General features: G+C 50.7%; 1 protein-coding gene across 1 annotated transcript in view; it reads right to left on the minus strand.

The window, feature by feature from the left end:
* Window positions 1-23,681, minus strand: part of pla1a (phospholipase A1 member A) — a 66,365-nt gene that overhangs the window by 18,630 nt on the left and 24,054 nt on the right. The window contains exon 9 of the mRNA XM_084314713.1: window positions 3,061-3,166. Within this exon, the coding sequence (XP_084170839.1) occupies window positions 3,061-3,166 (106 nt within the window). The remainder of the gene's footprint in view (window positions 1-3,060; window positions 3,167-23,681) is intronic.

The following is a 23,681-nucleotide window of genomic DNA, read 5'->3' on the forward strand; positions in this document are numbered from 1 at the left end:
AAACCCTCTAACACAAAAGTTAACAATATTAGCTTTCAAACCGTCCATAGTGGTTTATTTCTTGCCATTAGGGGGTTAGGGTTAGGGTTAGTGTTAGGGTTAGTGTTAGGGTTAGGGTTACCCAGACAGAAAGATTAGGAGAAGGTAAAATCTCATCCCTGTGCCCGTGCCCACCCCAACACTTGCTCAACAGTCCCCTAACCTAACCCTAACCCCAACCCTAACCCTAACCCTAACCCTAACCCTAACCCCAACCCTAACCCTAACCCTAACCCTAACCCTAACCATAACCCTACAAACGGAAATATTTGGAATCTTTGATAGATATGTTGAGTTAGGTTCATAGTGGTATTCATAAAAAAAGAATTGGAACGAAATATTACAAATTAAGTTTTTTATGACCTTGAACGTGATGCAATCTTTTCATGCACTAAGGTGACAACTCTGCAAAATCGTTAGGGGGGCATAAGAGTTAAGAGGATAGTTTTCTTGGCAACAGCTAGAGAAACGAGTAGGGGTTTGGTGTTCTGGACTATGCCATGCAAGGTGCCAACCTGCTCATCTGGAGCAATTAGGGGTTCAGTGTCTTGCTCAAGGACACATCGACACGCTGCCCGGGAGGAGCGGGAATCGAACCGGGAACCTCCGGATTGCCAGACGACTGCTCTACCTCCTGAGCCACTGTCGCCCCACGTATATATTATCAACACATGACAACTGTTGTTTTGTACATAGCGACTGTTGTCTCTTCCATTTCCATGTACTGTACAAAACAATGGTTGCTATGTTGTAAGACAGAACTACACAGACATTCCATGCACAGCCTCTACTGATTGAGAGGTGCTCTAGAAGAGGTGGTGCTTACATACCTGTCTATATATTTGCCTTGAGTACACAGTATGTCCTGACTTATGATATGTAGGTAATGTAGGTCATGTAAGACTGAAAGCTTGACAACATATTAAAAGGTTTGCAAGGATCATGTGTGCAGAAGCTCTGCTCCTTTTCAAGTATTCCTTGACTGTATTGAAAGATGCTCCATAAAGGTTTACCTACTTACATACAGTACAGTATGTGTTTACTGTCTCAAGATGAGATACATGCAGCACGCACGCACGCAAGCACGCACGCACGCACGCACGCACGCACGCACGCACGCACGCACGCACGCACGCACGCACGCACGCACACACACACACACACACACACACACACACACACACACACACACACACACACACACACACACACACACACACACACACACACACACACACACACACACACACACACACACACACACACACACACACACACACACACACACACACACACACACACACACACACACACACACACACACACACACACACACACACACACACACACACACACACACACACACACACACACACACACACACACACACACACACACACACACACACACACACACACACACACACACACACACACACACACACACACATTTCTGCATACACAGGCATTTTGCATAGATCTAACATTGTACTGAGAACTGGCTGAGTCTCCTGCATGTACAACATGTACAACATGTACAATACATAATCTGCTCAGAATAGAAACTGCCAACTCCTCTCGGAACAAATTTACCTCTTCAGCTACGAACGACCACACAACTACCCAGTTTCACTGGGAGATTCACTGGGAGAGGTTCACGCCATCTCCCCCCAAATCCCTAATCCTGAGTCGCTAATACAGCGACCAGGACTCATACCCCACTGGCTTCACACCCGTGAACACTGCCAACTAGGAATTGAACCCGGGCGTCTGCAGGTAGAAAAGTGTTTTTACCTCTACATACTACCCAGATGCCCCATTTAGTCTCATCTGATCTCATTTAGTCTCATCTCATCTAATGTAGTCTCATCTCATCTAATGTAGTCTCATCTAATCTAATTTAGTCTCATCTCATCTAATCTAATTTAGTCTCATTTATATACAGACCAAACTTGAAAAAGTCATTATAGTGCCCCTAATACATGGAAGTCTCTTCAGCTCTCGCAGGGGACGTTTGGAGGCTTACTTGCTGGCCTGCCTGCACAGGCTGTAACTGTTTTTAACTTACTTATATTAGTGCATTTTACAAGTGATATGGTGTTCTTCCTTTTAATGCACTTCATCTATGTTTATTACTATATAAACAATGTATTGTGTATTGTATCACTATGTACATATTGTAAAAGATTGATGCATTGAAATGTCTGTAAGTCTCGACGACATGAAAATGAGGGTGACCTCAATTGTCCTTTCGAGAATAAATAAAGGTTTGAATTTAATCTAATTTATTTGAATCTCATCTCAGTGGCTCAGGAGGTAGAGCAGTCATCTGGCAATCCGGAGGTGCCCGGTTCGATTCCCGCTCCTCCCGGGCAGCATGTCGATGTGTCCTTGAGCAAGACACTTAACCCCTAATTGCTCCCAATGAGCAGGTTGCTTGAAGCCTTTTTACAACGCATCGCCGTTTCCGGGTTCCCGTTTTGCGCTCTGATTGGCCAGGTCATGTGACATGAGCGCCAATCGTGGGACGGCAAGTTTCTACACTGGTTAAGCTTAGGCACTCTTCGAAGTTGGTTAAGGTTAGAGTTTGTCTTAGAGCGTGATGGCAAGTTCTTTCGCCAGTTAAGCTTAGGCACTAATTTTGAAGTTGGTTAAGGTTAGAGTTTGTCTTAGAGCATGGCGATAGAACGCCAGGTAGTTTGCAGGCTGTTTGACGCGGAATTGGGCAAACACGCTATTGGGCGCACATGTCACATGACCTGGCCAATCAGAGCGCCGGAAACGCAGATGCGTTGTAAAAAGGATACACGCGAGCAGGTTGGCACCTTGCATGGTTGCCTCCACCGTCGGTGTGTGAATGTGAGTGAAAGGGTAAAATGTGAGTAACAAATTGTAAAGCGCTTTGGATAAAAGCGCTATATAAAAAAGCAGCCATTTACCATCTCATCTAATCTCATTTAGTCTCATCTAATCTAATTTGATCTCATCTCATCTGATCTCATTTTATCTGTGAGTTACTTACAGCCTGAGTCTCTGTTCTGTTCCCAGGTTCTCAGTCTTCAGAGTCACTTCCAGCTCAGCACTTTTGTCCAGTTGAGACACCACCAGATCCAACAGGAAGTGATGAGCTGAACCAGGTGAGAGAAGAAGAAGAAGAAGAAGAAGAAGAAGAAGAAGAAGAAGAAGAAGAAGAAGAAGAAGAAGAAGAAGAAGAAGAAGAAGAAGAAGAAGAAGAAGAAGAAGAAGAAGAAGAAGAAGAAGAAGAAGAAGAAGAAGAAGAAGAAGAAGAAGAAGAAGAAGAAGAAGAAGAAGAAGAAGAAGAAGAGCAAGAGCAAGAGAAAGAACAAGAAGAGGGTGAGACAGGTGGGACAGGACAGTATAATACACAGTATAAAACAGGAAGCTAGGGAGGGACTTGTCATGGATATTGATTGGCGTTTACAGTAGCCAATATCGCTGAATGTGCTTTACGGTCAACCCATTAGCTAGCAAGCTAATGTTAGCAACGTTATGCAACATTAGTAACATTAGCTAGCAAGCTAACATTGAACATTTGTTCAATTTAGTTAAAGATGCCAAGTGCTAGCTTAGTTACAATGTGCTGTAAATGTCATTGGATTCAGAATTTGCCCCGTGTGCAGGATGACTTATCAACTTTTTTTTCAATTGTTTTCTAGGAAATGACTAACATTACTGCCACGCAGTTTGCCCCTCTCATACCACTCTCTGCCACCACTCTAAGCCTATGGAGATGTTCACCTTCTTTGCAGGGCTATAACTTTTTAAATTGTATTGCTAAATTGACATTACTATCCAATCCAATCCAACTTTATTTATAAAGCGCTTTAACAGCCACAGGGGCACAAAGTGCTGTACAGAGGGAGCATATTAAAAACTATAAGCAGCACTAAAAATAGATTAATAGATTACTATGGCCCATTCAACATCGATTATCTATCGTTCAGGATGTAGGAACGTTATACTTTTTCATTCATAGATTCATACGAAAATACAGTCTAGAATATAAATATGTTTTTATCGTTTTCTGCAGTAATTCCTAGAACGTGAGTTATAGGCATAAACGCATATATAGATTATCAACTGCCGTTTGTTGCCGATACACGCTATATAAAAAATTTCAACTGTACATGATCCTAAACGTTATGACTCATCATGCGCGGATGAACGGGGGGGGGGGGGGGTCATTTATAATTCCGTGATCGTCAGTAAATGCTTTATGTAGTATGGGTGATATATTGATCAGAGAGGTTTGCATTAATAATAATAAACAATCACGCTGAAAGCAGGGGCGTATCTAGACCCAGCACTTCAGTAGGGCACAGAAGGGCACCAAAAAGTATGAAGCGGTTTGTGGGCGAAAATGGGTGGATTTTGTAACTATTTTTTTTTTACTTTATTTCGGTTTTAGGGTTAGGTTAGGGTTATGTTATTTAATTATTTTGGGGAGCCAGCCCCCCAAACTCCTGAAATGCATAGAAATCTATGAAATAAATAAAACAATCTGACATTTATATTAAAAAGAGCTAGCCACCCAAACCCCTAAAATACATAGAAATCTATGCATTTTGGAACAGTTACTATATATATAGTCAAGAAAGCATTTAGTCATACTTAAAGTTTAAAGTGGAGATGAAGCATAGCGATAAACACATAGTCATAGCATCAAATTCGTATTTAGATAAACCACAGAAAAAATCACGTTATAAAAATAAGGCGTTTCTAAGAAAAAACGATTTGTAATGTCCATTTATGTAGCATTTATGAACATGGGCGGCGCCATTTTGTTGCTGACGTCACAGTGTTGGTTTGGTGTATACACTGCTGGTTAGCTGCCTATAGTGAATGGGTCAGTCAGTAAATAAAATGTTGCCTACAAAACAACGGGACCGCGTGGTTCTTTTTGTATTGCTCCTGGCTGTTCAAACTAATTTTACTGTGTGAAAGAGAGGAAAGTTGGTTAATTTCCACAAACTACCAGTGAAAAAAACAGTGTTGTTGGCACGTTGGCTCAGGCTGGCTGCACTCAGGCGGCGCGACCAGCCTGTTGGACAGGGAAGGAGGATCTGCAGCGAACACTTCATTGCCTCGGATTATGTTGTTGGGGTGGGATGTTTGTCCAGAAGACCACTAATCAGCTGAAGCCGGACGCGGTTCCCTCGGTCTTCGACAGACAGACCGGCCCAGGCAGTTCAGCGTCGCGGAGCATTCAGCCTGCTGGCTACCTAGCTCCACTTCAACCAGCGTCGCGGAGCATTCAGCCTGCTGGCTACCTAGCTCCACTTCAACCAGCGTCGCGGAGCATTCAGCCTGCTGGCTACCTAGCTCCACTTCAACCAGCCGAGCGTCGGGAGCTCCAGCAGCTTGTCGGTGTGCTAATAGCCTCGGCAAGCTAACGGTAGCTGGCTCCAGCAGCTTGTCGGTGTGCTAATAGCCTCGGCAAGCTAACGGTAGCTGGCTCCAGCAGCTTGTCGGTGTGCTAATAGCCTCGGCAAGCTAACGGTAGCTGGCTCCAGCAGCTTGTCGGTGTGCTAATAGCCTCGGCAAGCTAACGATAGCTGGCTCCAGCAGCTTGTCGGTGTGCTAATAGCCTCGGCAAGCTAACGGTAGCTGGCTCCAGCAGCTTGTCGGTGTGCTAATAGCCTCGGCAAGCTAACGGTAGCTGGCTCCAGCAGCTTGTCGGTGTGCTGGAGCCTCGGCAAGCTAACGGTAGCTGGCTCCAGCAGCTTGTCGGTGTGCTGGAGCCTCGGCAAGCTAACGGTAGCTAGCTCCAGGCTATTAGCACATCGACAAGCTGCTGGAGCTCCCGACGCCCGGCTGGTTGAAGTGGAGCTAGGTAGCCAGCAGGCTGAATGCTCCGCGACGCTGGTTGAAGTGGAGCTAGGTAGCCAGCAGGCTGAATGCTCCGCGACGCTGGTTGAAGTGGAGCTAGGTAGCCAGCAGGCTGAATGCTCCGCGACGCTGGTTGAAGTGGAGCTAGGTAGCCAGCAGGCTGAATGCTCCGCGACGCTGGTTGAAGTGGAGCTAGGTAGCCAGCAGGCTGAATGCTCCGCGACGCTGAACTGCCTGGGCCGGTCTGTCTGTCGAAGACCGAGGGAACCGCGTCCGGCTTCAGCTGATTAGTGGTCTTCTGGACAAACCTCCCACCCCCAACAACATAATCCGAGGCAATGAAGTGTTCGCTGCAGATCCTCCTTCCCTGTCCAACAGGCTGGTCGCACCGCCTGAGTGCAGCCAGCCTGAGCCAACGTGCCAACAACAGTGTTTTTTTCACTGGTAGTTTGTGGAAATTAACCAACTTTCCTCTCTTTCACACGGTAAAATTAGTTTGAACAGCCAGGAGCAATACAAAAAGAACCACTGCGGTCCCGTTGTTTTGTAGGCAACATTTTATTTACTGACTGACCCATTCACTATAGGCAGCTAACCAGCAGTGTATACACCAAACCAACACCGTGACGTCAGCAACAAAATGGCGCCGCCCATGGCGAAAACAGGGAAATTATATTTGATTTTTCAGACAAATAAGCAGGATTTCACATTTTATTAAAGGACACAAGGTACACAACAAACAAACTAGGATCACATTGTTCACTGCTTCATCTCCCCTTTAAAGTGCTTTACTTGCATTGAACATTGCATTGAACATTGAACATTGAGGAGACATCATTAGTGTTGTGAAGGATCAGATTAAACCGAATATATATATTTATTTATGGATATATATTTAATAGTATTTGTATATCGTTTGATATCCCTTGTATATTCTTTGTACATATACACTGAATATCCCTTTAGTCTACTACAGCCCATAATAGTTCATTCTCTCATTGGACAAGAACCTGGCGCCAGCAGACAGGCCCCTTGAGTCAAGTTCAATAGTGCCGACAAACATGTCCCAACTAGCCCCGGTTCCGCGTAGGAATACGGCTACCGAAATACGAATGGTACTATTTGTTCACCGTGCATATAAATATGGCGCAAGTAAAGTAGAACTTTCTTTTAGTCCATTAGTCCTTTACCCTCCAACCTAGTAACAGACGTGAAGCCTCACCCACGACCCACGTGTGGTGCAGTATGGCCTATTTGGCCCCAGAATAGGCATTGAGACCTCGTGTAAATTCATAGCTGAATTGTCATAGTTTGGCACTGTACCGTCGAGTGGGACGTATTTCTATTAAGTTAATAATAGTCTATTAGGTATGGTGCATCGTGCGGTATCGAGTTCTAAAGTGAGTAGCACCCCCATCGCCTCCTCGTGTTATCTAGAAGCTTAACCAGGCTGGGCAGACCACGTGTGGTGCTTGCATCCGAGGAGTTCTAGACGAGGACCGAGGGGGACCTGCACATTGGATTACCTACCCGGACGACTGCTGAGCCTATACGGCATGGAATATCTATTTGCTTTGGGTGCTTTGATTTGTGGAGCGGATAACAGCCAACGCCGGTGAGTGTTGGAATTACCCCCAAGAGGAGCCCAGGTGAGACGGCGCTCAACCCAGACCGAGGCCGCCTCGCTTCTCCTTCGTTGTGGACCTACAGCCTACAGCTACCGTCTACAAGAGGGCCCAAGTGTATTCATCTGTGGATCAAGATCCTGCGGGCACTGTGTTCTGTACCTGAATTCTCCCCAGGAATCGTTGGCCAGATGGGATGCAGCTGACGGCTCTCCAAACCCCCCCCCCCCTACTGACTTACAACCAGCAGGACCCCTTTAGTATCCCGCTATAATCCTTAAGTACCATCGCTATAGTTCCCTAAAGAACCAGGTTGTATACTTGCTTCCTGCGTAACCAGAGATTGGACATTCAGTGTTGATTTGCCTACAAATACTCATTTGCCTTACAAGTGCATTCAAATCATAAATGTAATTAAGTGAATGTTGTATATACCTTTTGCTATATTAAACCTTCGACTGTTATATTTGTGTGGACCTGATTTCATATGTGGGAAAGTGTTCATCATACTTAGATATCGTGTACTGTATGGCCAGAAGTTAAAGTACTTCAAGCGGTAGTGATTTAATGATACCATACTTATCAATACAGTCAGGGAATTGTACCCCTCAGTTACAATTGGTCCTTCGAGCCGGAGGGTAACTAGTGTAATATTAATATAGTGTTATTAATATTGAAATGGCCTATGATGAACACTCCACGAAACGGTCCTCCTAACGTAGAACGCCCGCGGCGCAGACGACAGACACCTCAGTACTTAGAGGATTACGCTGTCAGTCAACTACCTAGCCTTCTACAGACGGTAAACGCGGTAAAAGTAGAAAGTAAAATTATGTCTGACCTTAACGACCAGGTTACCCCGACCACAGAGGCCCTAGTGGGTTCTAATGTAACTGACCAAGCTCACGGTGGGGACCAGGAGGGAACAGACATGCCTTTACCCCCCGCCAATACCGAAGAAGTAGTCCCCGACCAGCTCCGGGAGGAAGACAACCCTCCAGAGGTGGAACCCTGCACGGAACAAGATGAGGAGAGCGCCGAGGAGATAGAGCTCCAGGACTCCCCAACGAGTACAGCCAGGAGCGGCTCACCTCTACAAGCGTCTTCCCCCAGCGAGGCGGAGAGGATGCTGTCACAGGCGTTCCTCGTCAGCCTGACAGCCTCTACCGAACGCGATCGACTCCAGGGTGAACGCGATCGACTTCAGGGTGAACGCGATCGACTCCAAACACAGCAACGGAGCGAAGAAGAGCACATACGCCTGGAGATGAGACGCCTTCAGACGGAAGAGAATATGGCAAGAAACCGGTCCGACACCCAGCGCGCCGCTGACGGTGCCCAAAGAGAAGCAGAGCGCGACATCGCTCTCATCCAGCGCGAAGCCGAGCGCGACAGACTACAGGGCGAGCGCGACAGACTACAAGCGCAGCTAATGGAGCAGCTGATCACCAAGGCAACACCCAAGTGTTGAGAGAGTGAACAGTTTCAAGTACCTCGGAGCCCACATATCCGAGGACTTGACATGGACCACACACATTGACAGTGTTGTGAAGAAGGCACGACAACGCCTCTACTTCCTCAGGCGCCTAAGGAAGTTCCAAGTCAGTCAGAAGATCCTTAGGAACTTCTACTCATGTACAATAGAGAGCATCCTGACCGGCAACATCACCTCCTGGTTTGGGAATAGCACTGCACAAGACCGTAGCAGACTACAAAGAGTGACACGTTCAGCCGAACGCACAATTAGAGGGGGGCTTCCCACCCTCCAGAACATTTACAACAAGCGGTGCAAGGGGAAGGCTAAGAGAATTATTAAGGACTCGAGCCACCCGAACAACTGCCTCTTTGAACTGCTGCCGTCAGGCAAGCGATACCGGAGTCTTATGGCGAGCACAGAAAGACTCAGAAGGAGCTTCTATCCCCAGGCCATCAGGCTGCTAAACGAACAATAATCGCTAAACGAACAATAATCACTATGCAACAACCATCAAATGCACACAGCACACACACCCACACGCACACACACACTCACTCAAACAAACAACACACTGCAGCACCCACTCTCCACACTTTAGATCACACAAACACACTTACACTTTATATTTATTGATAAAGGATTTGCACTACAACTCGTACACCTACTGTGAATTGTACCTAAACTGCACCTCGTCCATTTATGCCTTGCACTATATAGTATTGTATATTAGTACACTGCACAGTATTGTATATTGTATGGTAACTACGTCTACGAACATTGTACATATGTCTAAACTGAACACTGTGACCTCTTTTTTTTTCTTCTAATTTTTACTATGTTTTTATTTCATACTTATCTTGTCATGCACAGTCTCTGGAGCGCAACAGTAAGAAGCATTTTGTACAAAAGTATTCTGTACTTCTGTATGACAACTATTAAAGAAACTTGAAACTTGAAACCCTCTCCCTCCGCCAGGGGTTCAAGGGCCTCGTCGAGACAACAGTCAAGGGCAGCATCCCCTAACCGACCAAGCGACCCTGAACTTGACCACCAGAGAGAGCCTATACCCCCCGCAGACCCCCTTCCCCGACCGGTCCAAGCGAGACCCAGCTACAAGGAAGGAGCAGCATACACTGCGGAGAGGCTAAATAAACGACTACAGGATCTAGAGGACCTGACAGAAGAAGAAGAGGGAGAGGAGGAGAACCAAGCCCGACGACAGCACAGTACTCCACCGGACCAGGAGGTCCAGTACAGCCCAGGCTATACCCCCGCGGCGCTGCGCTACAGACCCCCGACTCTATTCACGGGTGAGCATGACGCACGACCAGCCCCGAGGAACAGCACCTGGACCAGCGGGCCATGGTACCCTGCCGGTACCAGCCCACAGAGAGGCGCAAGAGGAGACTCGCCTAGGAGGCCTCTCTCCCAACGCTCACCGATGTGCCAGCCATCCACGGCGCCATACATTGGCACACCGACGTTTCCAGACTTCACCCATGAGAATCGAGCACAGTACACGGAGCTCCGGATGTGCTTAGAGACAATGATGGTGGATGTCGTTGACGAACGCCACAAGTATGCAATATTACTGAAGCACCTGAAAGTACCCCGAGCGCACAATATAGCGCTAGCCTATGCCACCTCTACGACCCCATACACCGCGGCTCTAGCAGCGCTGGACCAGAGATATGGACGTATATGGGATTACGTAATCCAAGAGATAAGGCATATTGACCGCCTACCCCCAGCAACAGACAATCGCTCACTAGACGACCTGTCTATAAAAGTGCAGTCCCTGGTAGGGATGCTGGGAGCGCAACGAGAAAAGGGTATGCACGAGCTATACGCCAACTCTAACGTCAAGAGGATTTTAGAGAAGCTGCCGCCCGCCAGACAAGAGCGCTTTAGGCGGCAAAGAGACCACCGTGATCCTAACGGTCCCGAACCATCCCTCCTCGATTTAGCCGACTTCCTGACGAGAGAAGTCAGCAGCCTACGCTTGGACACATTCGTGCGGAGCACACCAAGCTCCAGAGAGGGACCTAGGAGAGTAAACGATGGAAGAGGATCAGTGACTGTCATGCACCAATCAGAATCAGTACCGAGCAGTAAGAACCACAGTACCCCCTCGAGAAAAGAGAAGTGGAAGATGGTGTGCCCGTACTGCGAGAAGGAACACTGGCTGTCACAATGTGACCTGTTCAAGAAGATGAATGCAGAAGAAGTGAGTCAATGGATAAAGTCCAACAGGCGCTGTTACCGATGTGCGCGCAGTCACATGGCAGCCGAGTGCCGCCTAAAGAAGAGGTGCAGTCGGTGTGACGGAGCCCACCTAGATGTCCTACACGACAGTAACAGAAGAAAGCCTGCACCTGCACCATCGAGCAGCACAAAGGCAAGTGTCATGTACATTGACCCCGCCAGCAGCAGCGGCGCCCAGGTGCTCTTAAAGGTAGTCCGTGTAACATTGAGCCACCAAGATAAAGTCATGGACACTTACGCCGTCCTTGATGACGGGTCAGAGAAGACCCTTCTCCTCGCATCCGCTGCGGCCCAGCTGGGACTGCGGGGGAGCGAGAACCAGATGACGATTCGGACAATAAGAAGAGATTTAAAGACGATAAAAGGCGAGAATGTCTCCTTCACTATCGCAGCAAGCGGGCAGCCAGAGAGACGGTATAGGATTACAAATGCTTTCACCAGCCAAGAAATAGGACTATCACAGTACACCTACCCCATCGCCAAACTGATGGATAAATATGTGCACCTGTGTCAACTACCTATCCCGCTCATAGACGGCGCCACCCCGACCCTGCTGATAGGCTCCGACCATGCAGACCTCATAGTCCCGATAGACCGGGTCCATACAGGACCCAGAGGCTGTCCTGCAGCAGTCGAGACCTGCCTAGGATGGACATTACAAGGCCCCCTCGCTAAATCTCTCAACCGAACAGCAGCCACTAGCTGCCTCCACTCCAGAGTGACAGAAGAAGACACCACTCTCCTGCAGCATGTCGAGAGGCTATGGACACTAGAGACAATGCCCTTTAAGAACGAAAAGAAAGACATTCGTTCTAAAGAAGACATTTACGCCATAAACCTCCTCGAGCAAGGGACAAAGAGAGTCACAGTCAGCGGAGTGATGAGATACGCAACTCCACTCCTGAGGCGAGAGGGAATGCCCACCTTTCACGCCACGAAAGAAGCTACGGAGCGGTATCTATTGAACACAGAGCGGCGCCTAGCCAAAGACCCCGCTCAAGAGAGTGTGTACCACGCTGAGATTGAGAAGCTAATCACAGCGAGACACGTAATGAAGATTGACATTAAAGAGGCCGATCAGACGACCTAATCATGGTACGTGCCGCACCACAAGGTCCACCACAACGGCAAGGATCGCATTGTGTTTAACTGCAGCTACCAGATCGGATCCCAGAATCTGAATAAAGAGCTCTTGCCCGGCCCCACACTCGGCCCCTCTCTACTCTCTACCCCTCTCTACTACGCTTCCGCCAGGACAAGGTGGCTATCAGCGGGGATATCAAAGGGATGTTCCTGCAGGTGAGACTAGTGGAGGAGGATAAGCCCCTACTGCGGTTCCTATGGAGAGAGAGGATCGGAGATGAGCACCCAGCCATCTACCAATGGGAAGTCCTCCCCTTCGGAACCACATGCAGCCCGTGCTGTGCTACATTTGCACTGCAGAAACACGTCGCAGAGGACCCAGCAGCAGATGAAGAGGTCCGACACAGTGTGAAGAACAGTTTCTACGTGGACAACTGTTTACAAAGCGTTTCGACCCAAGAAGAAGCCGAGGCTCTCCTACTCAAGCTACGCGCCTCCCTGATCAAAGGCGGCTTTGATCTCAGGCAGTGGGCCAGCAGCGACCCGCAAGTATTGCGCAGCCTCTCCCCCGCGGACAAGGCAGCCAGTAGCGAGACCTGGATGGCGACCATCCCAGGAGAAGCCCAAGAAATGACACTAGGACTAGTCTGGCGCTTCAAAACAGACTCGCTCCACTATAGACACAAACCCCTGACCACGGAGCAGGGAAGGTGGACGGCGATACCGACCACCAGACGGACTCGCCAGACAATATGACCCGTTGGGATGTATTCTACCTTACACCACCAGGGCAAAGATGACTGTACGAGCACTATGGGACAAGGACCAGGGCTGGGACGACCCAATACCCGCACACCTTGCCTCCACATGGAGAGAGTGGGAGACGGAACTCCGCTCACTCCCAGGCGTCAACATACGCCGCAACTACTTCCCACCCACAGTGAGGCCAGAGACATGCAAGATGGATCTACACGTCTTCAGCGACGCCTCCGAAGTAGCCTATGGATCTGTGGCCTACTTGCGTGCCCAAGAGAAGGGAGGAGAGATACACACCGCTTTCATCCTGGCTCGCTCAAGAATAGCCCCACGAAAGCAACAATCTATCCCGCGTCTAGAGCTCTGCGCAGCCCTAGCAGGAGCGCATCTAGCCACGTTAATCCAACGTGAACTCACCATCCCGGTGCAAAGAACAATCTTGTGGTCAGACTCTACGACAGTACTCACATGGATCAAGTCTGATTCATGCAGATACAAGGTCTTCGTGGGAGTCAGAGTCACAGAGATTCAAGAGTTAACAGAAGCAGCAAGCTGGCGGTATGTGGACACCAAACACAACCCAGCTGACGTCATCACCCGGGGAATGTCCCTAGATGACCTCACCCGTCACAACATCTACAGTGACGGACCAGAGTTCCTCAAGCTCCCGGAAGAAGAGTGGCCTACGCCCACCCCACGGGAGGCGAGTAAAGAGGAGGCTGAAAACAAGAAACTTATGTTCTGTGGATTGAGCACAGTCGCCTCCACAGACCCCAACATAGATGATTGCCTCACCCTACAGAGTGCGCAGCTAAAGACATTCCTGTGGCACCACCCAGAGATTCAGCCCACCACTGACATTTCAGCAGCTGACTACGAAGAAGCAGAACTTCTTCTACTACAACGAGCCCAGAGAGACTTGTTCCCCGATGAGCTAGACTGTCTACAGGGAGGAAAGCCCGTCCCATCAGACAGCAGACTGCTCCACCTGGCACCCGAGAGTGACGCCCATAATCTCATCAGAGTGGGTGGTCGTCTGCGGAGAGCCCCCGACCTACCGGATGACGTTAAGTACCCGATAGTCTTGAACAGCCGACACAAGGTCACAGAGCTGATCATAAAGAAATACGACAAGGATGTGCACCACGCAGGAGCAGAGAGAGTCTTCGCGGAGATCAGACGTCGATATTGGATACTTCAAGGGAGAGAAGCAGTGCGACGCTTCCAGCGAACCTGTCTAGACTGCCGAAAGTGGCGCGCGCAGCCCAGCATACCCCGGATGGCTGACCTACCTCCCTGTCGCCTCCGACTCGGCGACAAGCCCTTTCACTCCACAGGCATGGACTGTTTTGGCCCGTTGTATATAAAGAAAGGAAGAGGAACCGAGAAGCGGTGGGGTATTGTATTCAAATGCATGACCACCAGAGCGATACATATCGCACTCCTTCCAACCATGAGCACAGACTCATTCCTTATGGCCTTCCGAAGATTCACATCGCGGAAAGGAAAACCGTCTACATTGTTGTCTGATCACGGGACAAACTTCAAAGGCGGAGAAAGAGAGCTGAGAGAGAGCTTCCAAGCTATGGGCCCAGAACTTAAGACCCACCTCGCTCCATCCCAGATTGACTTCCAGTTTAATCCCCCGAACGCACCCCACTTCGGTGGAACCTGGGAACGAGAAGTACGTTCTATAAAGACAGCCCTGTACGCCGTGCTTGGGGCCCTGACTGTGGCGGAAGAAGTCCTAATGACAGTCCTCACGGAGATCGAGGGAGTATTGAACTCCAAGCCCCTCGGTTACGTCTCAAGTGATGTAGCAGATGTCGACCCAGTCACCCCCAACACACTCTTGATGGGGCAGCTGGACCCCGCGCTACCCCAGACAATGTACAGGCCTGAAGAAGCGAACGGCCGAAGAATGTGGAGGTACAGCCAAGTACTGGCTGACAAGTTTTGGAATAGCTTCCTACTCCACTATCTACCGTCTCTACAGACCCGCCAGAAGTGGGTAAAAGAGAGAGACAATTTGACAGAAGGAACAGTCGTCATGATTATCGACCAGTCACTACCCAGAGCTATGTGGCCGGCTGGCCGCGTAAGCAAAGTGATCACCAGTGCCGATGGCAAGGTCCGAGCAGCTGAAGTGCTCGTCCAAGGGCGGACTTACACACGACCCGTGGCGAGGCTAATAGAACTGCCAAGACTCCCAGACACTATCGATGACGACCATGACCCCACGACTTTGTGAGTTGACTGACCCTTACAGCGGACCTTGAGTGGTAGACAGTGCGGTTAATCTGTCTCTGCTTAGCTAATTAGGTGGGACTAATTAGGGGGCGGCTGTTGTGAAGGATCAGATTAAACCGAATATATATATTTATTTATGGATATATATTTAATAGTATTTGTATATCGTTTGATATCCCTTGTATATTCTTTGTACATATACACTGAATATCCCTTTAGTCTACTACAGCCCATAATAGTTCATTCTCTCATTGGACAAGAACCTGGCGCCAGCAGACAGGCCCCTTGAGTCAAGTTCAATAGTGCCGACGAACATGTCCCAACTAGCCCGGGTTCCGCGTAGGAATACGGCTACCGAAATACGAATGGTACTATTTGTTCACCGTGCATATAAATATGGCGCAAGTAAAGTAGAACTTTCTTTTAGTCCATTAGTCCTTTACCCTCCAACCTAGTAACAGACGTGAAGCCTCACCCACGACCCACGTGTGGTGCAGTATGGCCTATTTGGCCCCAGAATAGGCATTGAGACCTCGTGTAAATTCATAGCTGAATTGTCATAGTTTGGCACTGTACCGTCGAGTGGGACGTATTTCTATTAAGTTAATAATAGTCTATTAGGTATGGTGCATCGTGCGGTATCGAGTTCTAAAGTGAGTAGCACCCCCATCGCCTCCTCGTGTTATCTAGAAGCTTAACCAGGCTGGGCAGACCACGTGTGGTGCTTGCATCCGAGGAGTTCTAGACGAGGACCGAGGGGGACCTGCACATTGGATTACCTACCCGGACGACTGCTGAGCCTATACGGCATGGAATATCTATTTGCTTTGGGTGCTTTGATTTGTGGAGCGGATAACAGCCAACGCCGGTGAGTGTTGGAATTACCCCCGAGAGGAGCCCAGGTGAGACGGCGCTCAACCCAGACCGAGGCCGCCTCGCTTCTCCTTCGTTGTGGACCTACAGCCTACAGCTACCGTCTACAAGAGGGCCCAAGTGTATTCATCTGTGGATCAAGATCCTGCAGGCACTGTGTTCTGTACCTGAATTCTCCCCAGGAATCGTTGGCCAGATGGGATGCAGCTGACGGCTCTCCAAACCCCCCCCCCCCCCCTACTGACTTACAACCAGCAGGACCCCTTTAGTATCCCGCTATAATCCTTAAGTACCATCGCTATAGTTCCCTAAAGAACCAGGTTGTATACTTGCTTCCTGCGTAACCAGAGATTGGACATTCAGTGTTGATTTGCCTACGAATACTCATTTGCCTTACAAGTGCATTCAAATCATAAATGTAATTAAGTGAATGTTGTATATACCTTTTGCTATATTAAACCTTCGACTGTTATATTTGTGTGGACCTGATTTCATATGTGGGAAAGTGTTCATCATACTTAGATATCGTGTACTGTATGGCCAGAAGTTAAAGTACATCAAGCGGTAGTGGTTTAATGATACCATACTTATCAATACAGTCAGGGAATTGTACCCCTCAGTTACAATTAGAAAGCACAATGTATGTTTCCATAGTTACGCAGATGACACACAATTGTACATCTCCGCTGAACCAAATGATCACACAGCTATTGTGAGGATTGGTTCATTCCCCGCCACACGCTCCGCTCCTTTAAGGTACTGTGTTGATTGATGCATTCCCCGCCACACGCTCCGCACCTTTAAGGTGCTGTGTTGATTGGTGCATTCCCCGCCACACGCTTTTGGAGCAAGGATCAATTCCAGCGCGCACCTGTCATAGTTTTTGATTAGCGCCCCAGAGGCTTTTTATACTGGGACTTCCCTTCAATCGATGTCGGGTCGTTTTGGAATACAACTGCTTTTGCCTGCTTTTTCCCCGTTGCTGTGCCTCGTCTTCTTTCCCTCCAGGACTTTCTGTGGAGATCCGCTGATGAGAACCTTGTTCCCCGTTTGGAGCTGCGCCTCGTTTACCCGCTTTACGCGTTTGCGCTTGGGTGAGTTGGAACCAAACCCCTCTGGATTATTCTGTCTGTGTGTGTGACGAACACCGAAGATTATCATTTTTGCTTGCACTGGACTCAGTTGAAGTGTGTGTTTTGAAGAGACACTGAAGATATAATTTCTGTTTGCACTAAACTCAGCTAACTTGTGTGTTGTGGAGAACACTGAAGATTGTTACTGTTCATTGGTTCTGGACACAGCTAAGGGAGGAGGGAACCACACTGCCTCTGTGTTTCATTGGACTGTTATTGATACCTCTCTCTCTCTCCGTTTTCCACCTCGAGTTAAAGCTGGGAGTATCTGCAGAGCCGCTACAACGTCAAATACCGATTCCCCACCGCTATCACCAGGAGGATCTGCAGAGCCGCAGAGAACTCTGCCGATGGCAGTCTCCCTTGTTGTTTCATAATTGTTACTTTAACCCTTTTGTGACTCTGTAAATAAATACGCCCTAGTATTTGGCTAACTCTGAACTTCCTGTCTGTGCCGTGCGATTGAGGTCGGTTCAAACCCTAACATTACGACCCGACCATGACGACCTCAGCCGACACAGACAGGGTCAGAACAGCGTTGGCGGTCCAGATTGAGTTAACCAACGACCACAGCCTACAGCTAGGTGCGGCTGCGGCTGCTGTACAGGAGCTCCGAGACCAGGTCCTGCCTATTCAGGTGTCCCTTGGCTCTCTGGCTAGCCTGCAGACAGCCCAGGGTAATCAGCAGACTAATATTCTCCACCAATTACAAGCGCTGAGTGAAGCCGTTAACACCTTGCTTGTAACCCCACCTACTACAGGAGCCTCGGCCGGAGCATCACCCGCAGCCGTGGCAGGCCCCGCGCCTCCCGATCCCGCACCTCGGGAGCCCCGTCTCTCCGAACCACGGTTGTTCAATGGTAACTTCGAGGATTGTGCCACATTCATCATGCAATGTGAGTTGGTTTTTCGTCATCAACCCAGCCGATTCACTTCAAGGGGATTCCGAGTGGCTTACATGACTAACCTGCTCTCAGGCCGGGCAGCACAGTGGGTTACTGCATCCTGGGCAATGGGGGCTGATTTCTGTTTTTCCTACCCAGACTTCGTGGCAGAGCTCCGCAGGGTTTTCCACCACCCAGCCCGTGGCCAGGACCCTGGAGCTCGGTTGGGCACCTTCCGGCAGGGCAGTGGCGGGGTCACCGACTACGTGCTGGAGTTCAGACTGGCGGCAACGGAGAGCGGTTGGAACGATCAAGCGCTTCGTCTCACCTTCATGAGGGGGCTCAACGACGCTGTCAGGGACCAGCTCGCGTCCCTCGAGGACCTATTCAGCCTCGCCATTCGCATCGACGGACGCCTCCAGGAGAGAAGACGTGAGAGAACCCGACCGGGACCTCCAGAGGTTCCCCAGACCCCCCGTACTCGTGACGGTACTGCGGCCCGCCCTGCTCCCAACACAACTGGTGGTTCCTTCCCCTCCCGTTCGGTGCCCGGGGAGGAACCCATGCAGCTGGGACGTTCACATCTTAGCCAAGCTGAACGGGAGGCAAGATTCAGGTCCGGCCTTTGCCTCTACTGCGGTCGGGATGGACACCGTATCTCCAACTGCCCCACCCGGCCAAAAGACCAGGCTCCCCGGGACCCCGGGAGATCCTGGTGAGCTGTTTTTCTCGTTCCCAGAGCCGTGCACCACCTAGCCGTCTGATGAGCGTCACCCTGGCCTGGGCGGACCAACGGGCCACGGTGGAGGCACTCATTGACTCGGGTGCTGACGAGAGTTTCCTAGACTTCGAGTTTGCTACCCGGGCCAACATTCCACTAGAGGACCTCGTGAGGCCATTGGAGGTGTTCGCATTGGACCAACACTGCCTGGCTGACATCACTCAACGCACCTGTCCTGTCCTGCTCACCATTGCTGGTAACCACGTTGAGAGACTCCAGTTTTTTATCACCAGATCCCCTCTTGTCCCAGTAGTCCTGGGCCGGCCCTGGCTCGCGCTGCACAAGCCCCACATCGCCTGGTCCTCCGGTACCATCAGGGGGTGGAGCTCCTCCTGTCATGCCCAGTGTCTTCAGGCGGCGTCCTGTCCCTCGCCCCGGAGATCCGTTTGTGAGCCGCCTCCGGACCTCTCGACCATACCCCCCGAGTACCACGACCTCGAGGAGGTTTTCAGTAAGTCCAGGGCTCATGGACCTGATTTCATATGTGGGAAAGTGTTCATCATACTTAGATATCGTGTACTGTATGGCCAGAAGTTAAAGCACATCAAGCGGTAGTGGTTTAATGATACCATACTTATCAATACAGTCAGGGAATTGTACCCCTCAGTTACAATTAGAAAGCACAATGTATGTTTCCATAGTTACGCAGATGACACACAATTGTACATCTCCGCTGAACCAAATGATCACACAGCTATTGTGAGGATTGGTTCATTCCCCGCCACACGCTCCGCTCCTTTAAGGTACTGTGTTGATTGATGCATTCCCCGCCACACGCTCCGCACCTTTAAGGTGCTGTGTTGATTGGTGCATTCCCCGCCACACGCTTTTGGAGCAAGGATCAATTCCAGCGCGCACCTGTCATAGTTTTTGATTAGCGCCCCAGAGGCTTTTTATACTGGGACTTCCCTTCAATCGATGTCGGGTCGTTTTGGAATACAACTGCTTTTGCCTGCTTTTTCCCCGTTGCTGTGCCTCGTCTTCTTTCCCTCCAGGACTTTCTGTGGAGATCCGCTGATGAGAACCTTGTTCCCCGTTTGGAGCTGCGCCTCGTTTACCCGCTTTACGCGTTTGCGCTTGGGTGAGTTGGAACCAAACCCCTCTGGATTATTCTGTCTGTGTGTGTGACGAACACCGAAGATTATCATTTTTGCTTGCACTGGACTCAGTTGAAGTGTGTGTTTTGAAGAGACACTGAAGATATAATTTCTGTTTGCACTAAACTCAGCTAACTTGTGTGTTGTGGAGAACACTGAAGATTGTTACTGTTCATTGGTTCTGGACACAGCTAAGGGAGGAGGGAACCACACTGCCTCTGTGTTTCGTTGGACTGTTATTGATACCTCTCTCTCTCTCCGTTCTCCACCTCGAGTTAAAGCTGGGAGTATCTGCAGAGCCGCTACAACGTCAAATACCGATTCCCCACCGCTATCACCAGGAGGATCTGCAGAGCCGCAGAGAACTCTGCCGATGGCAGTCTCCCTTGTTGTTTCATAATTGTTACTTTAACCCTTTTGTGACTCTGTAAATAAATACGCCCTAGTATTTGGCTAACTCTGAACTTCCTGTCTGTGCCGTGCGATTGAGGTCGGTTCAAACCCTAACATTACGACCCGACCATGACGACCTCAGCCGACACAGACAGGGTCAGAACAGCGTTGGCGGTCCAGATTGAGTTAACCAACGACCACAGCCTACAGCTAGGTGCGGCTGCGGCTGCTGTACAGGAGCTCCGAGACCAGGTCCTGCCTATTCAGGTGTCCCTTGGCTCTCTGGCTAGCCTGCAGACAGCCCAGGGTAATCAGCAGACTAATATTCTCCACCAATTACAAGCGCTGAGTGAAGCCGTTAACACCTTGCTTGTAACCCCACCTACTACAGGAGCCTCGGCCGGAGCATCACCCGCAGCCGTGGCAGGCCCCGCGCCTCCCGATCCCGCACCTCGGGAGCCCCGTCTCTCCGAACCACGGTTGTTCAATGGTAACTTCGAGGATTGTGCCACATTCATCATGCAATGTGAGTTGGTTTTTCGTCATCAACCCAGCCGATTCACTTCAAGGGGATTCCGAGTGGCTTACATGACTAACCTGTTCTCAGGCCGGGCAGCACAGTGGGTTACTGCATCCTGGGCAATGGGGGCTGATTTCTGTTTTTCCTACCCAGACTTCGTGGCAGAGCTCCGCAGGGTTTTCCACCACCCAGCCCGTGGCCAGGACCCTGGAGCTCGGTTGGGCACCTTCCGGCAGGGCAGTGGCGGGGTCACCGACTACGTGCTGGAGTTCAGACTGGCGGCAACGGAGAGCGGTTGGAACGATCAAGCGCTTCGTCTCACCTTCATGAGGGGGCTCAACGACGCTGTCAGGGACCAGCTCGCGACCCGTGAGGAACCTGAGTCCCTCGAGGACCTATTCAGCCTCGCCATTCGCATCGACGGACGCCTCCAGGAGAGAAGACGTGAGAGAACCCGACCGGGACCTCCAGAGGTTCCCCAGACCCCCCGTACTTGTGACGGTACTGCGGCCCGCCCTGCTCCCAACACAACTGGTGGTTCCTTCCCCTCCCGTTCGGTGCCCGGGGAGGAACCCATGCAGCTGGGACGTTCACATCTTAGCCAAGCTGAACGGGAGGCAAGATTCAGGTCCGGCCTTTGCCTCTACTGCGGTCGGGATAGACACCGTATCTCCAACTGCCCCACCCGGCCAAAAGACCAGGCTCCCCGGGACCCCGGGAGATCCTGGTGAGCCGTTTTTCTCGTTCCCAGAGCCGTGCACCACCTAGCCGTCTGATGAGCGTCACCCTGGCCTGGGCGGACCAATGGGCCACGCTGGAGGCACTCATTGACTCGGGTGCTGACGAGAGTTTCCTAGACTTCGAGTTTGCTACCCGGGCCAACATTCCACTAGAGGACCTCGTGAGGCCATTGGAGGTGTTCGCATTGGACCAACACTGCCTGGCTGACATCACTCAACGCACCTGTCCTGTCCTGCTCACCATTGCTGGTAACCACGTTGAGAGACTCCAGTTTTTTATCACCAGATCCCCTCTTGTCCCAGTAGTCCTGGGCCGGCCCTGGCTCGCGCTGCACAAGCCCCACATCGCCTGGTCCTCCGGTACCATCAGGGGGTGGAGCTCCTCCTGTCATGCCCAGTGTCTTCAGGCGGCGTCCTGTCCCTCGCCCCGGAGATCCGTTTGTGAGCCGCCTCCGGACCTCTCGACCATACCCCCCGAGTACCACGACCTCGAGGAGGTTTTCAGTAAGTCCAGGGCTCAGGCCCTTCCGCCTCACCGGCCTTACGACTGCGCCATCGACCTCCGCTCAGGGGCTCCCCTTCCCGGCAGCCGCCTCTACAGTCTGACCGTCCCTGAGAAGGCAGCGATGGATCAATATATCTCTGAGTCCTTGGAAGCAGGACTCATTCGGCCTTCCTCCTCCCCTGTGGCGGCCGGTTTCTTCTTTGTTGGGAAGAAGGACGGAGACCTTCGACCCTGCATCGACTATCGCCAGCTCAACGAGATCACCATTAAGAACAAGTACCCTCTTCCTCTCATGAACTCCACCTTCGAGCCTCTCACCCAGGCTACCGTCTTTACCAAGCTGGACCTCCGGAGTGCCTACCATCTGGTCCGTATCCGAGAGGGCGATGAGTGGAAGACCGCCTTCAAGACTCCCAGGGGCCACTACGAGTACCTGGTAATGCCGTTCGGCCTCACCAACGCTCCGGCGGTATTCCAGGCGCTCATGAACGACGTCCTTCGTGACATGCTGGAGGAGTTTGTGGTGGTATACCTAGACGACATCCTCATTTTCTCCAAGACCCTCGAGGAACACATCCAGCATGTCCGCCGTGTGCTGGAGCGCCTCCTCCACAATCGGCTCTTCGTCAAGGCAGAGAAGTGCCGATTCCACTCCGACTCCGTCGATTACCTGGGCTTCATCGTGGAGAGAGGCTTGACCCGAGCTGACCCTCGCAAGATCCGGGCCGTGGAGGAGTGGCCGGAACCCACCTCTCGGAAGGAGTTACAGAGCTTCCTCGGGTTCGCCAACTTCTACCGAAGATTCATCCGGAACTACAGTCAGGTGGCGGAACCACTTACCAGGCTGACCTCTCCCGCCCTGCCGTTCGACTGGTCCCCAGCGGCGTGTGCTGCGTTCCGCTCCCTCAAGAAGAGGTTCACTTCCGCCCCGGTCTTGCTCCATCCAGACCCCAAGAGACAGTTCATCGTAGAGGTGGACGCCTCGGATACCGGACTAGGAGCTATCTTATCCCAGCGTTCGGCAACATACCAGAAGGTACATCCGTGCGCCTTCTACTCGCGTTGTTTCCTCCCTGCCGAGAAGAACTACGACATCGGCAATCGGGAGCTGCTGGCGGTTGTGGCTGCCTTGGAGGAGTGGCGTCATTGGCTAGAGGGGGCCGAGGAGCCATTTACCATTTGGACGGACCACAAGAACCTGACGTACATCCGTGCTTCCAAGCGCCTCAATGGCCGGCAGGCAAGATGGGCCAGCTTCCTCAGTCGGTTCGACTTCTCGCTGACGTTTCGCCCTGGTTCCCGCAACACGAAGGCCGACTCCCTGTCCCGGTTACACTCCAAGGGGGCTCCAACCACTGAGGACCCGACTCCCATCCTCCCAGAGGCCAGGGTGGTAGGAGTAGTCACCTTG

Source organism: Notolepis coatsorum (genome assembly GCF_963971535.1).
Source record: "Notolepis coatsorum genome assembly, chromosome: 5".
In the NCBI taxonomy this organism is placed as follows: domain Eukaryota; kingdom Metazoa; phylum Chordata; class Actinopteri; order Aulopiformes; family Paralepididae; genus Notolepis; species Notolepis coatsorum.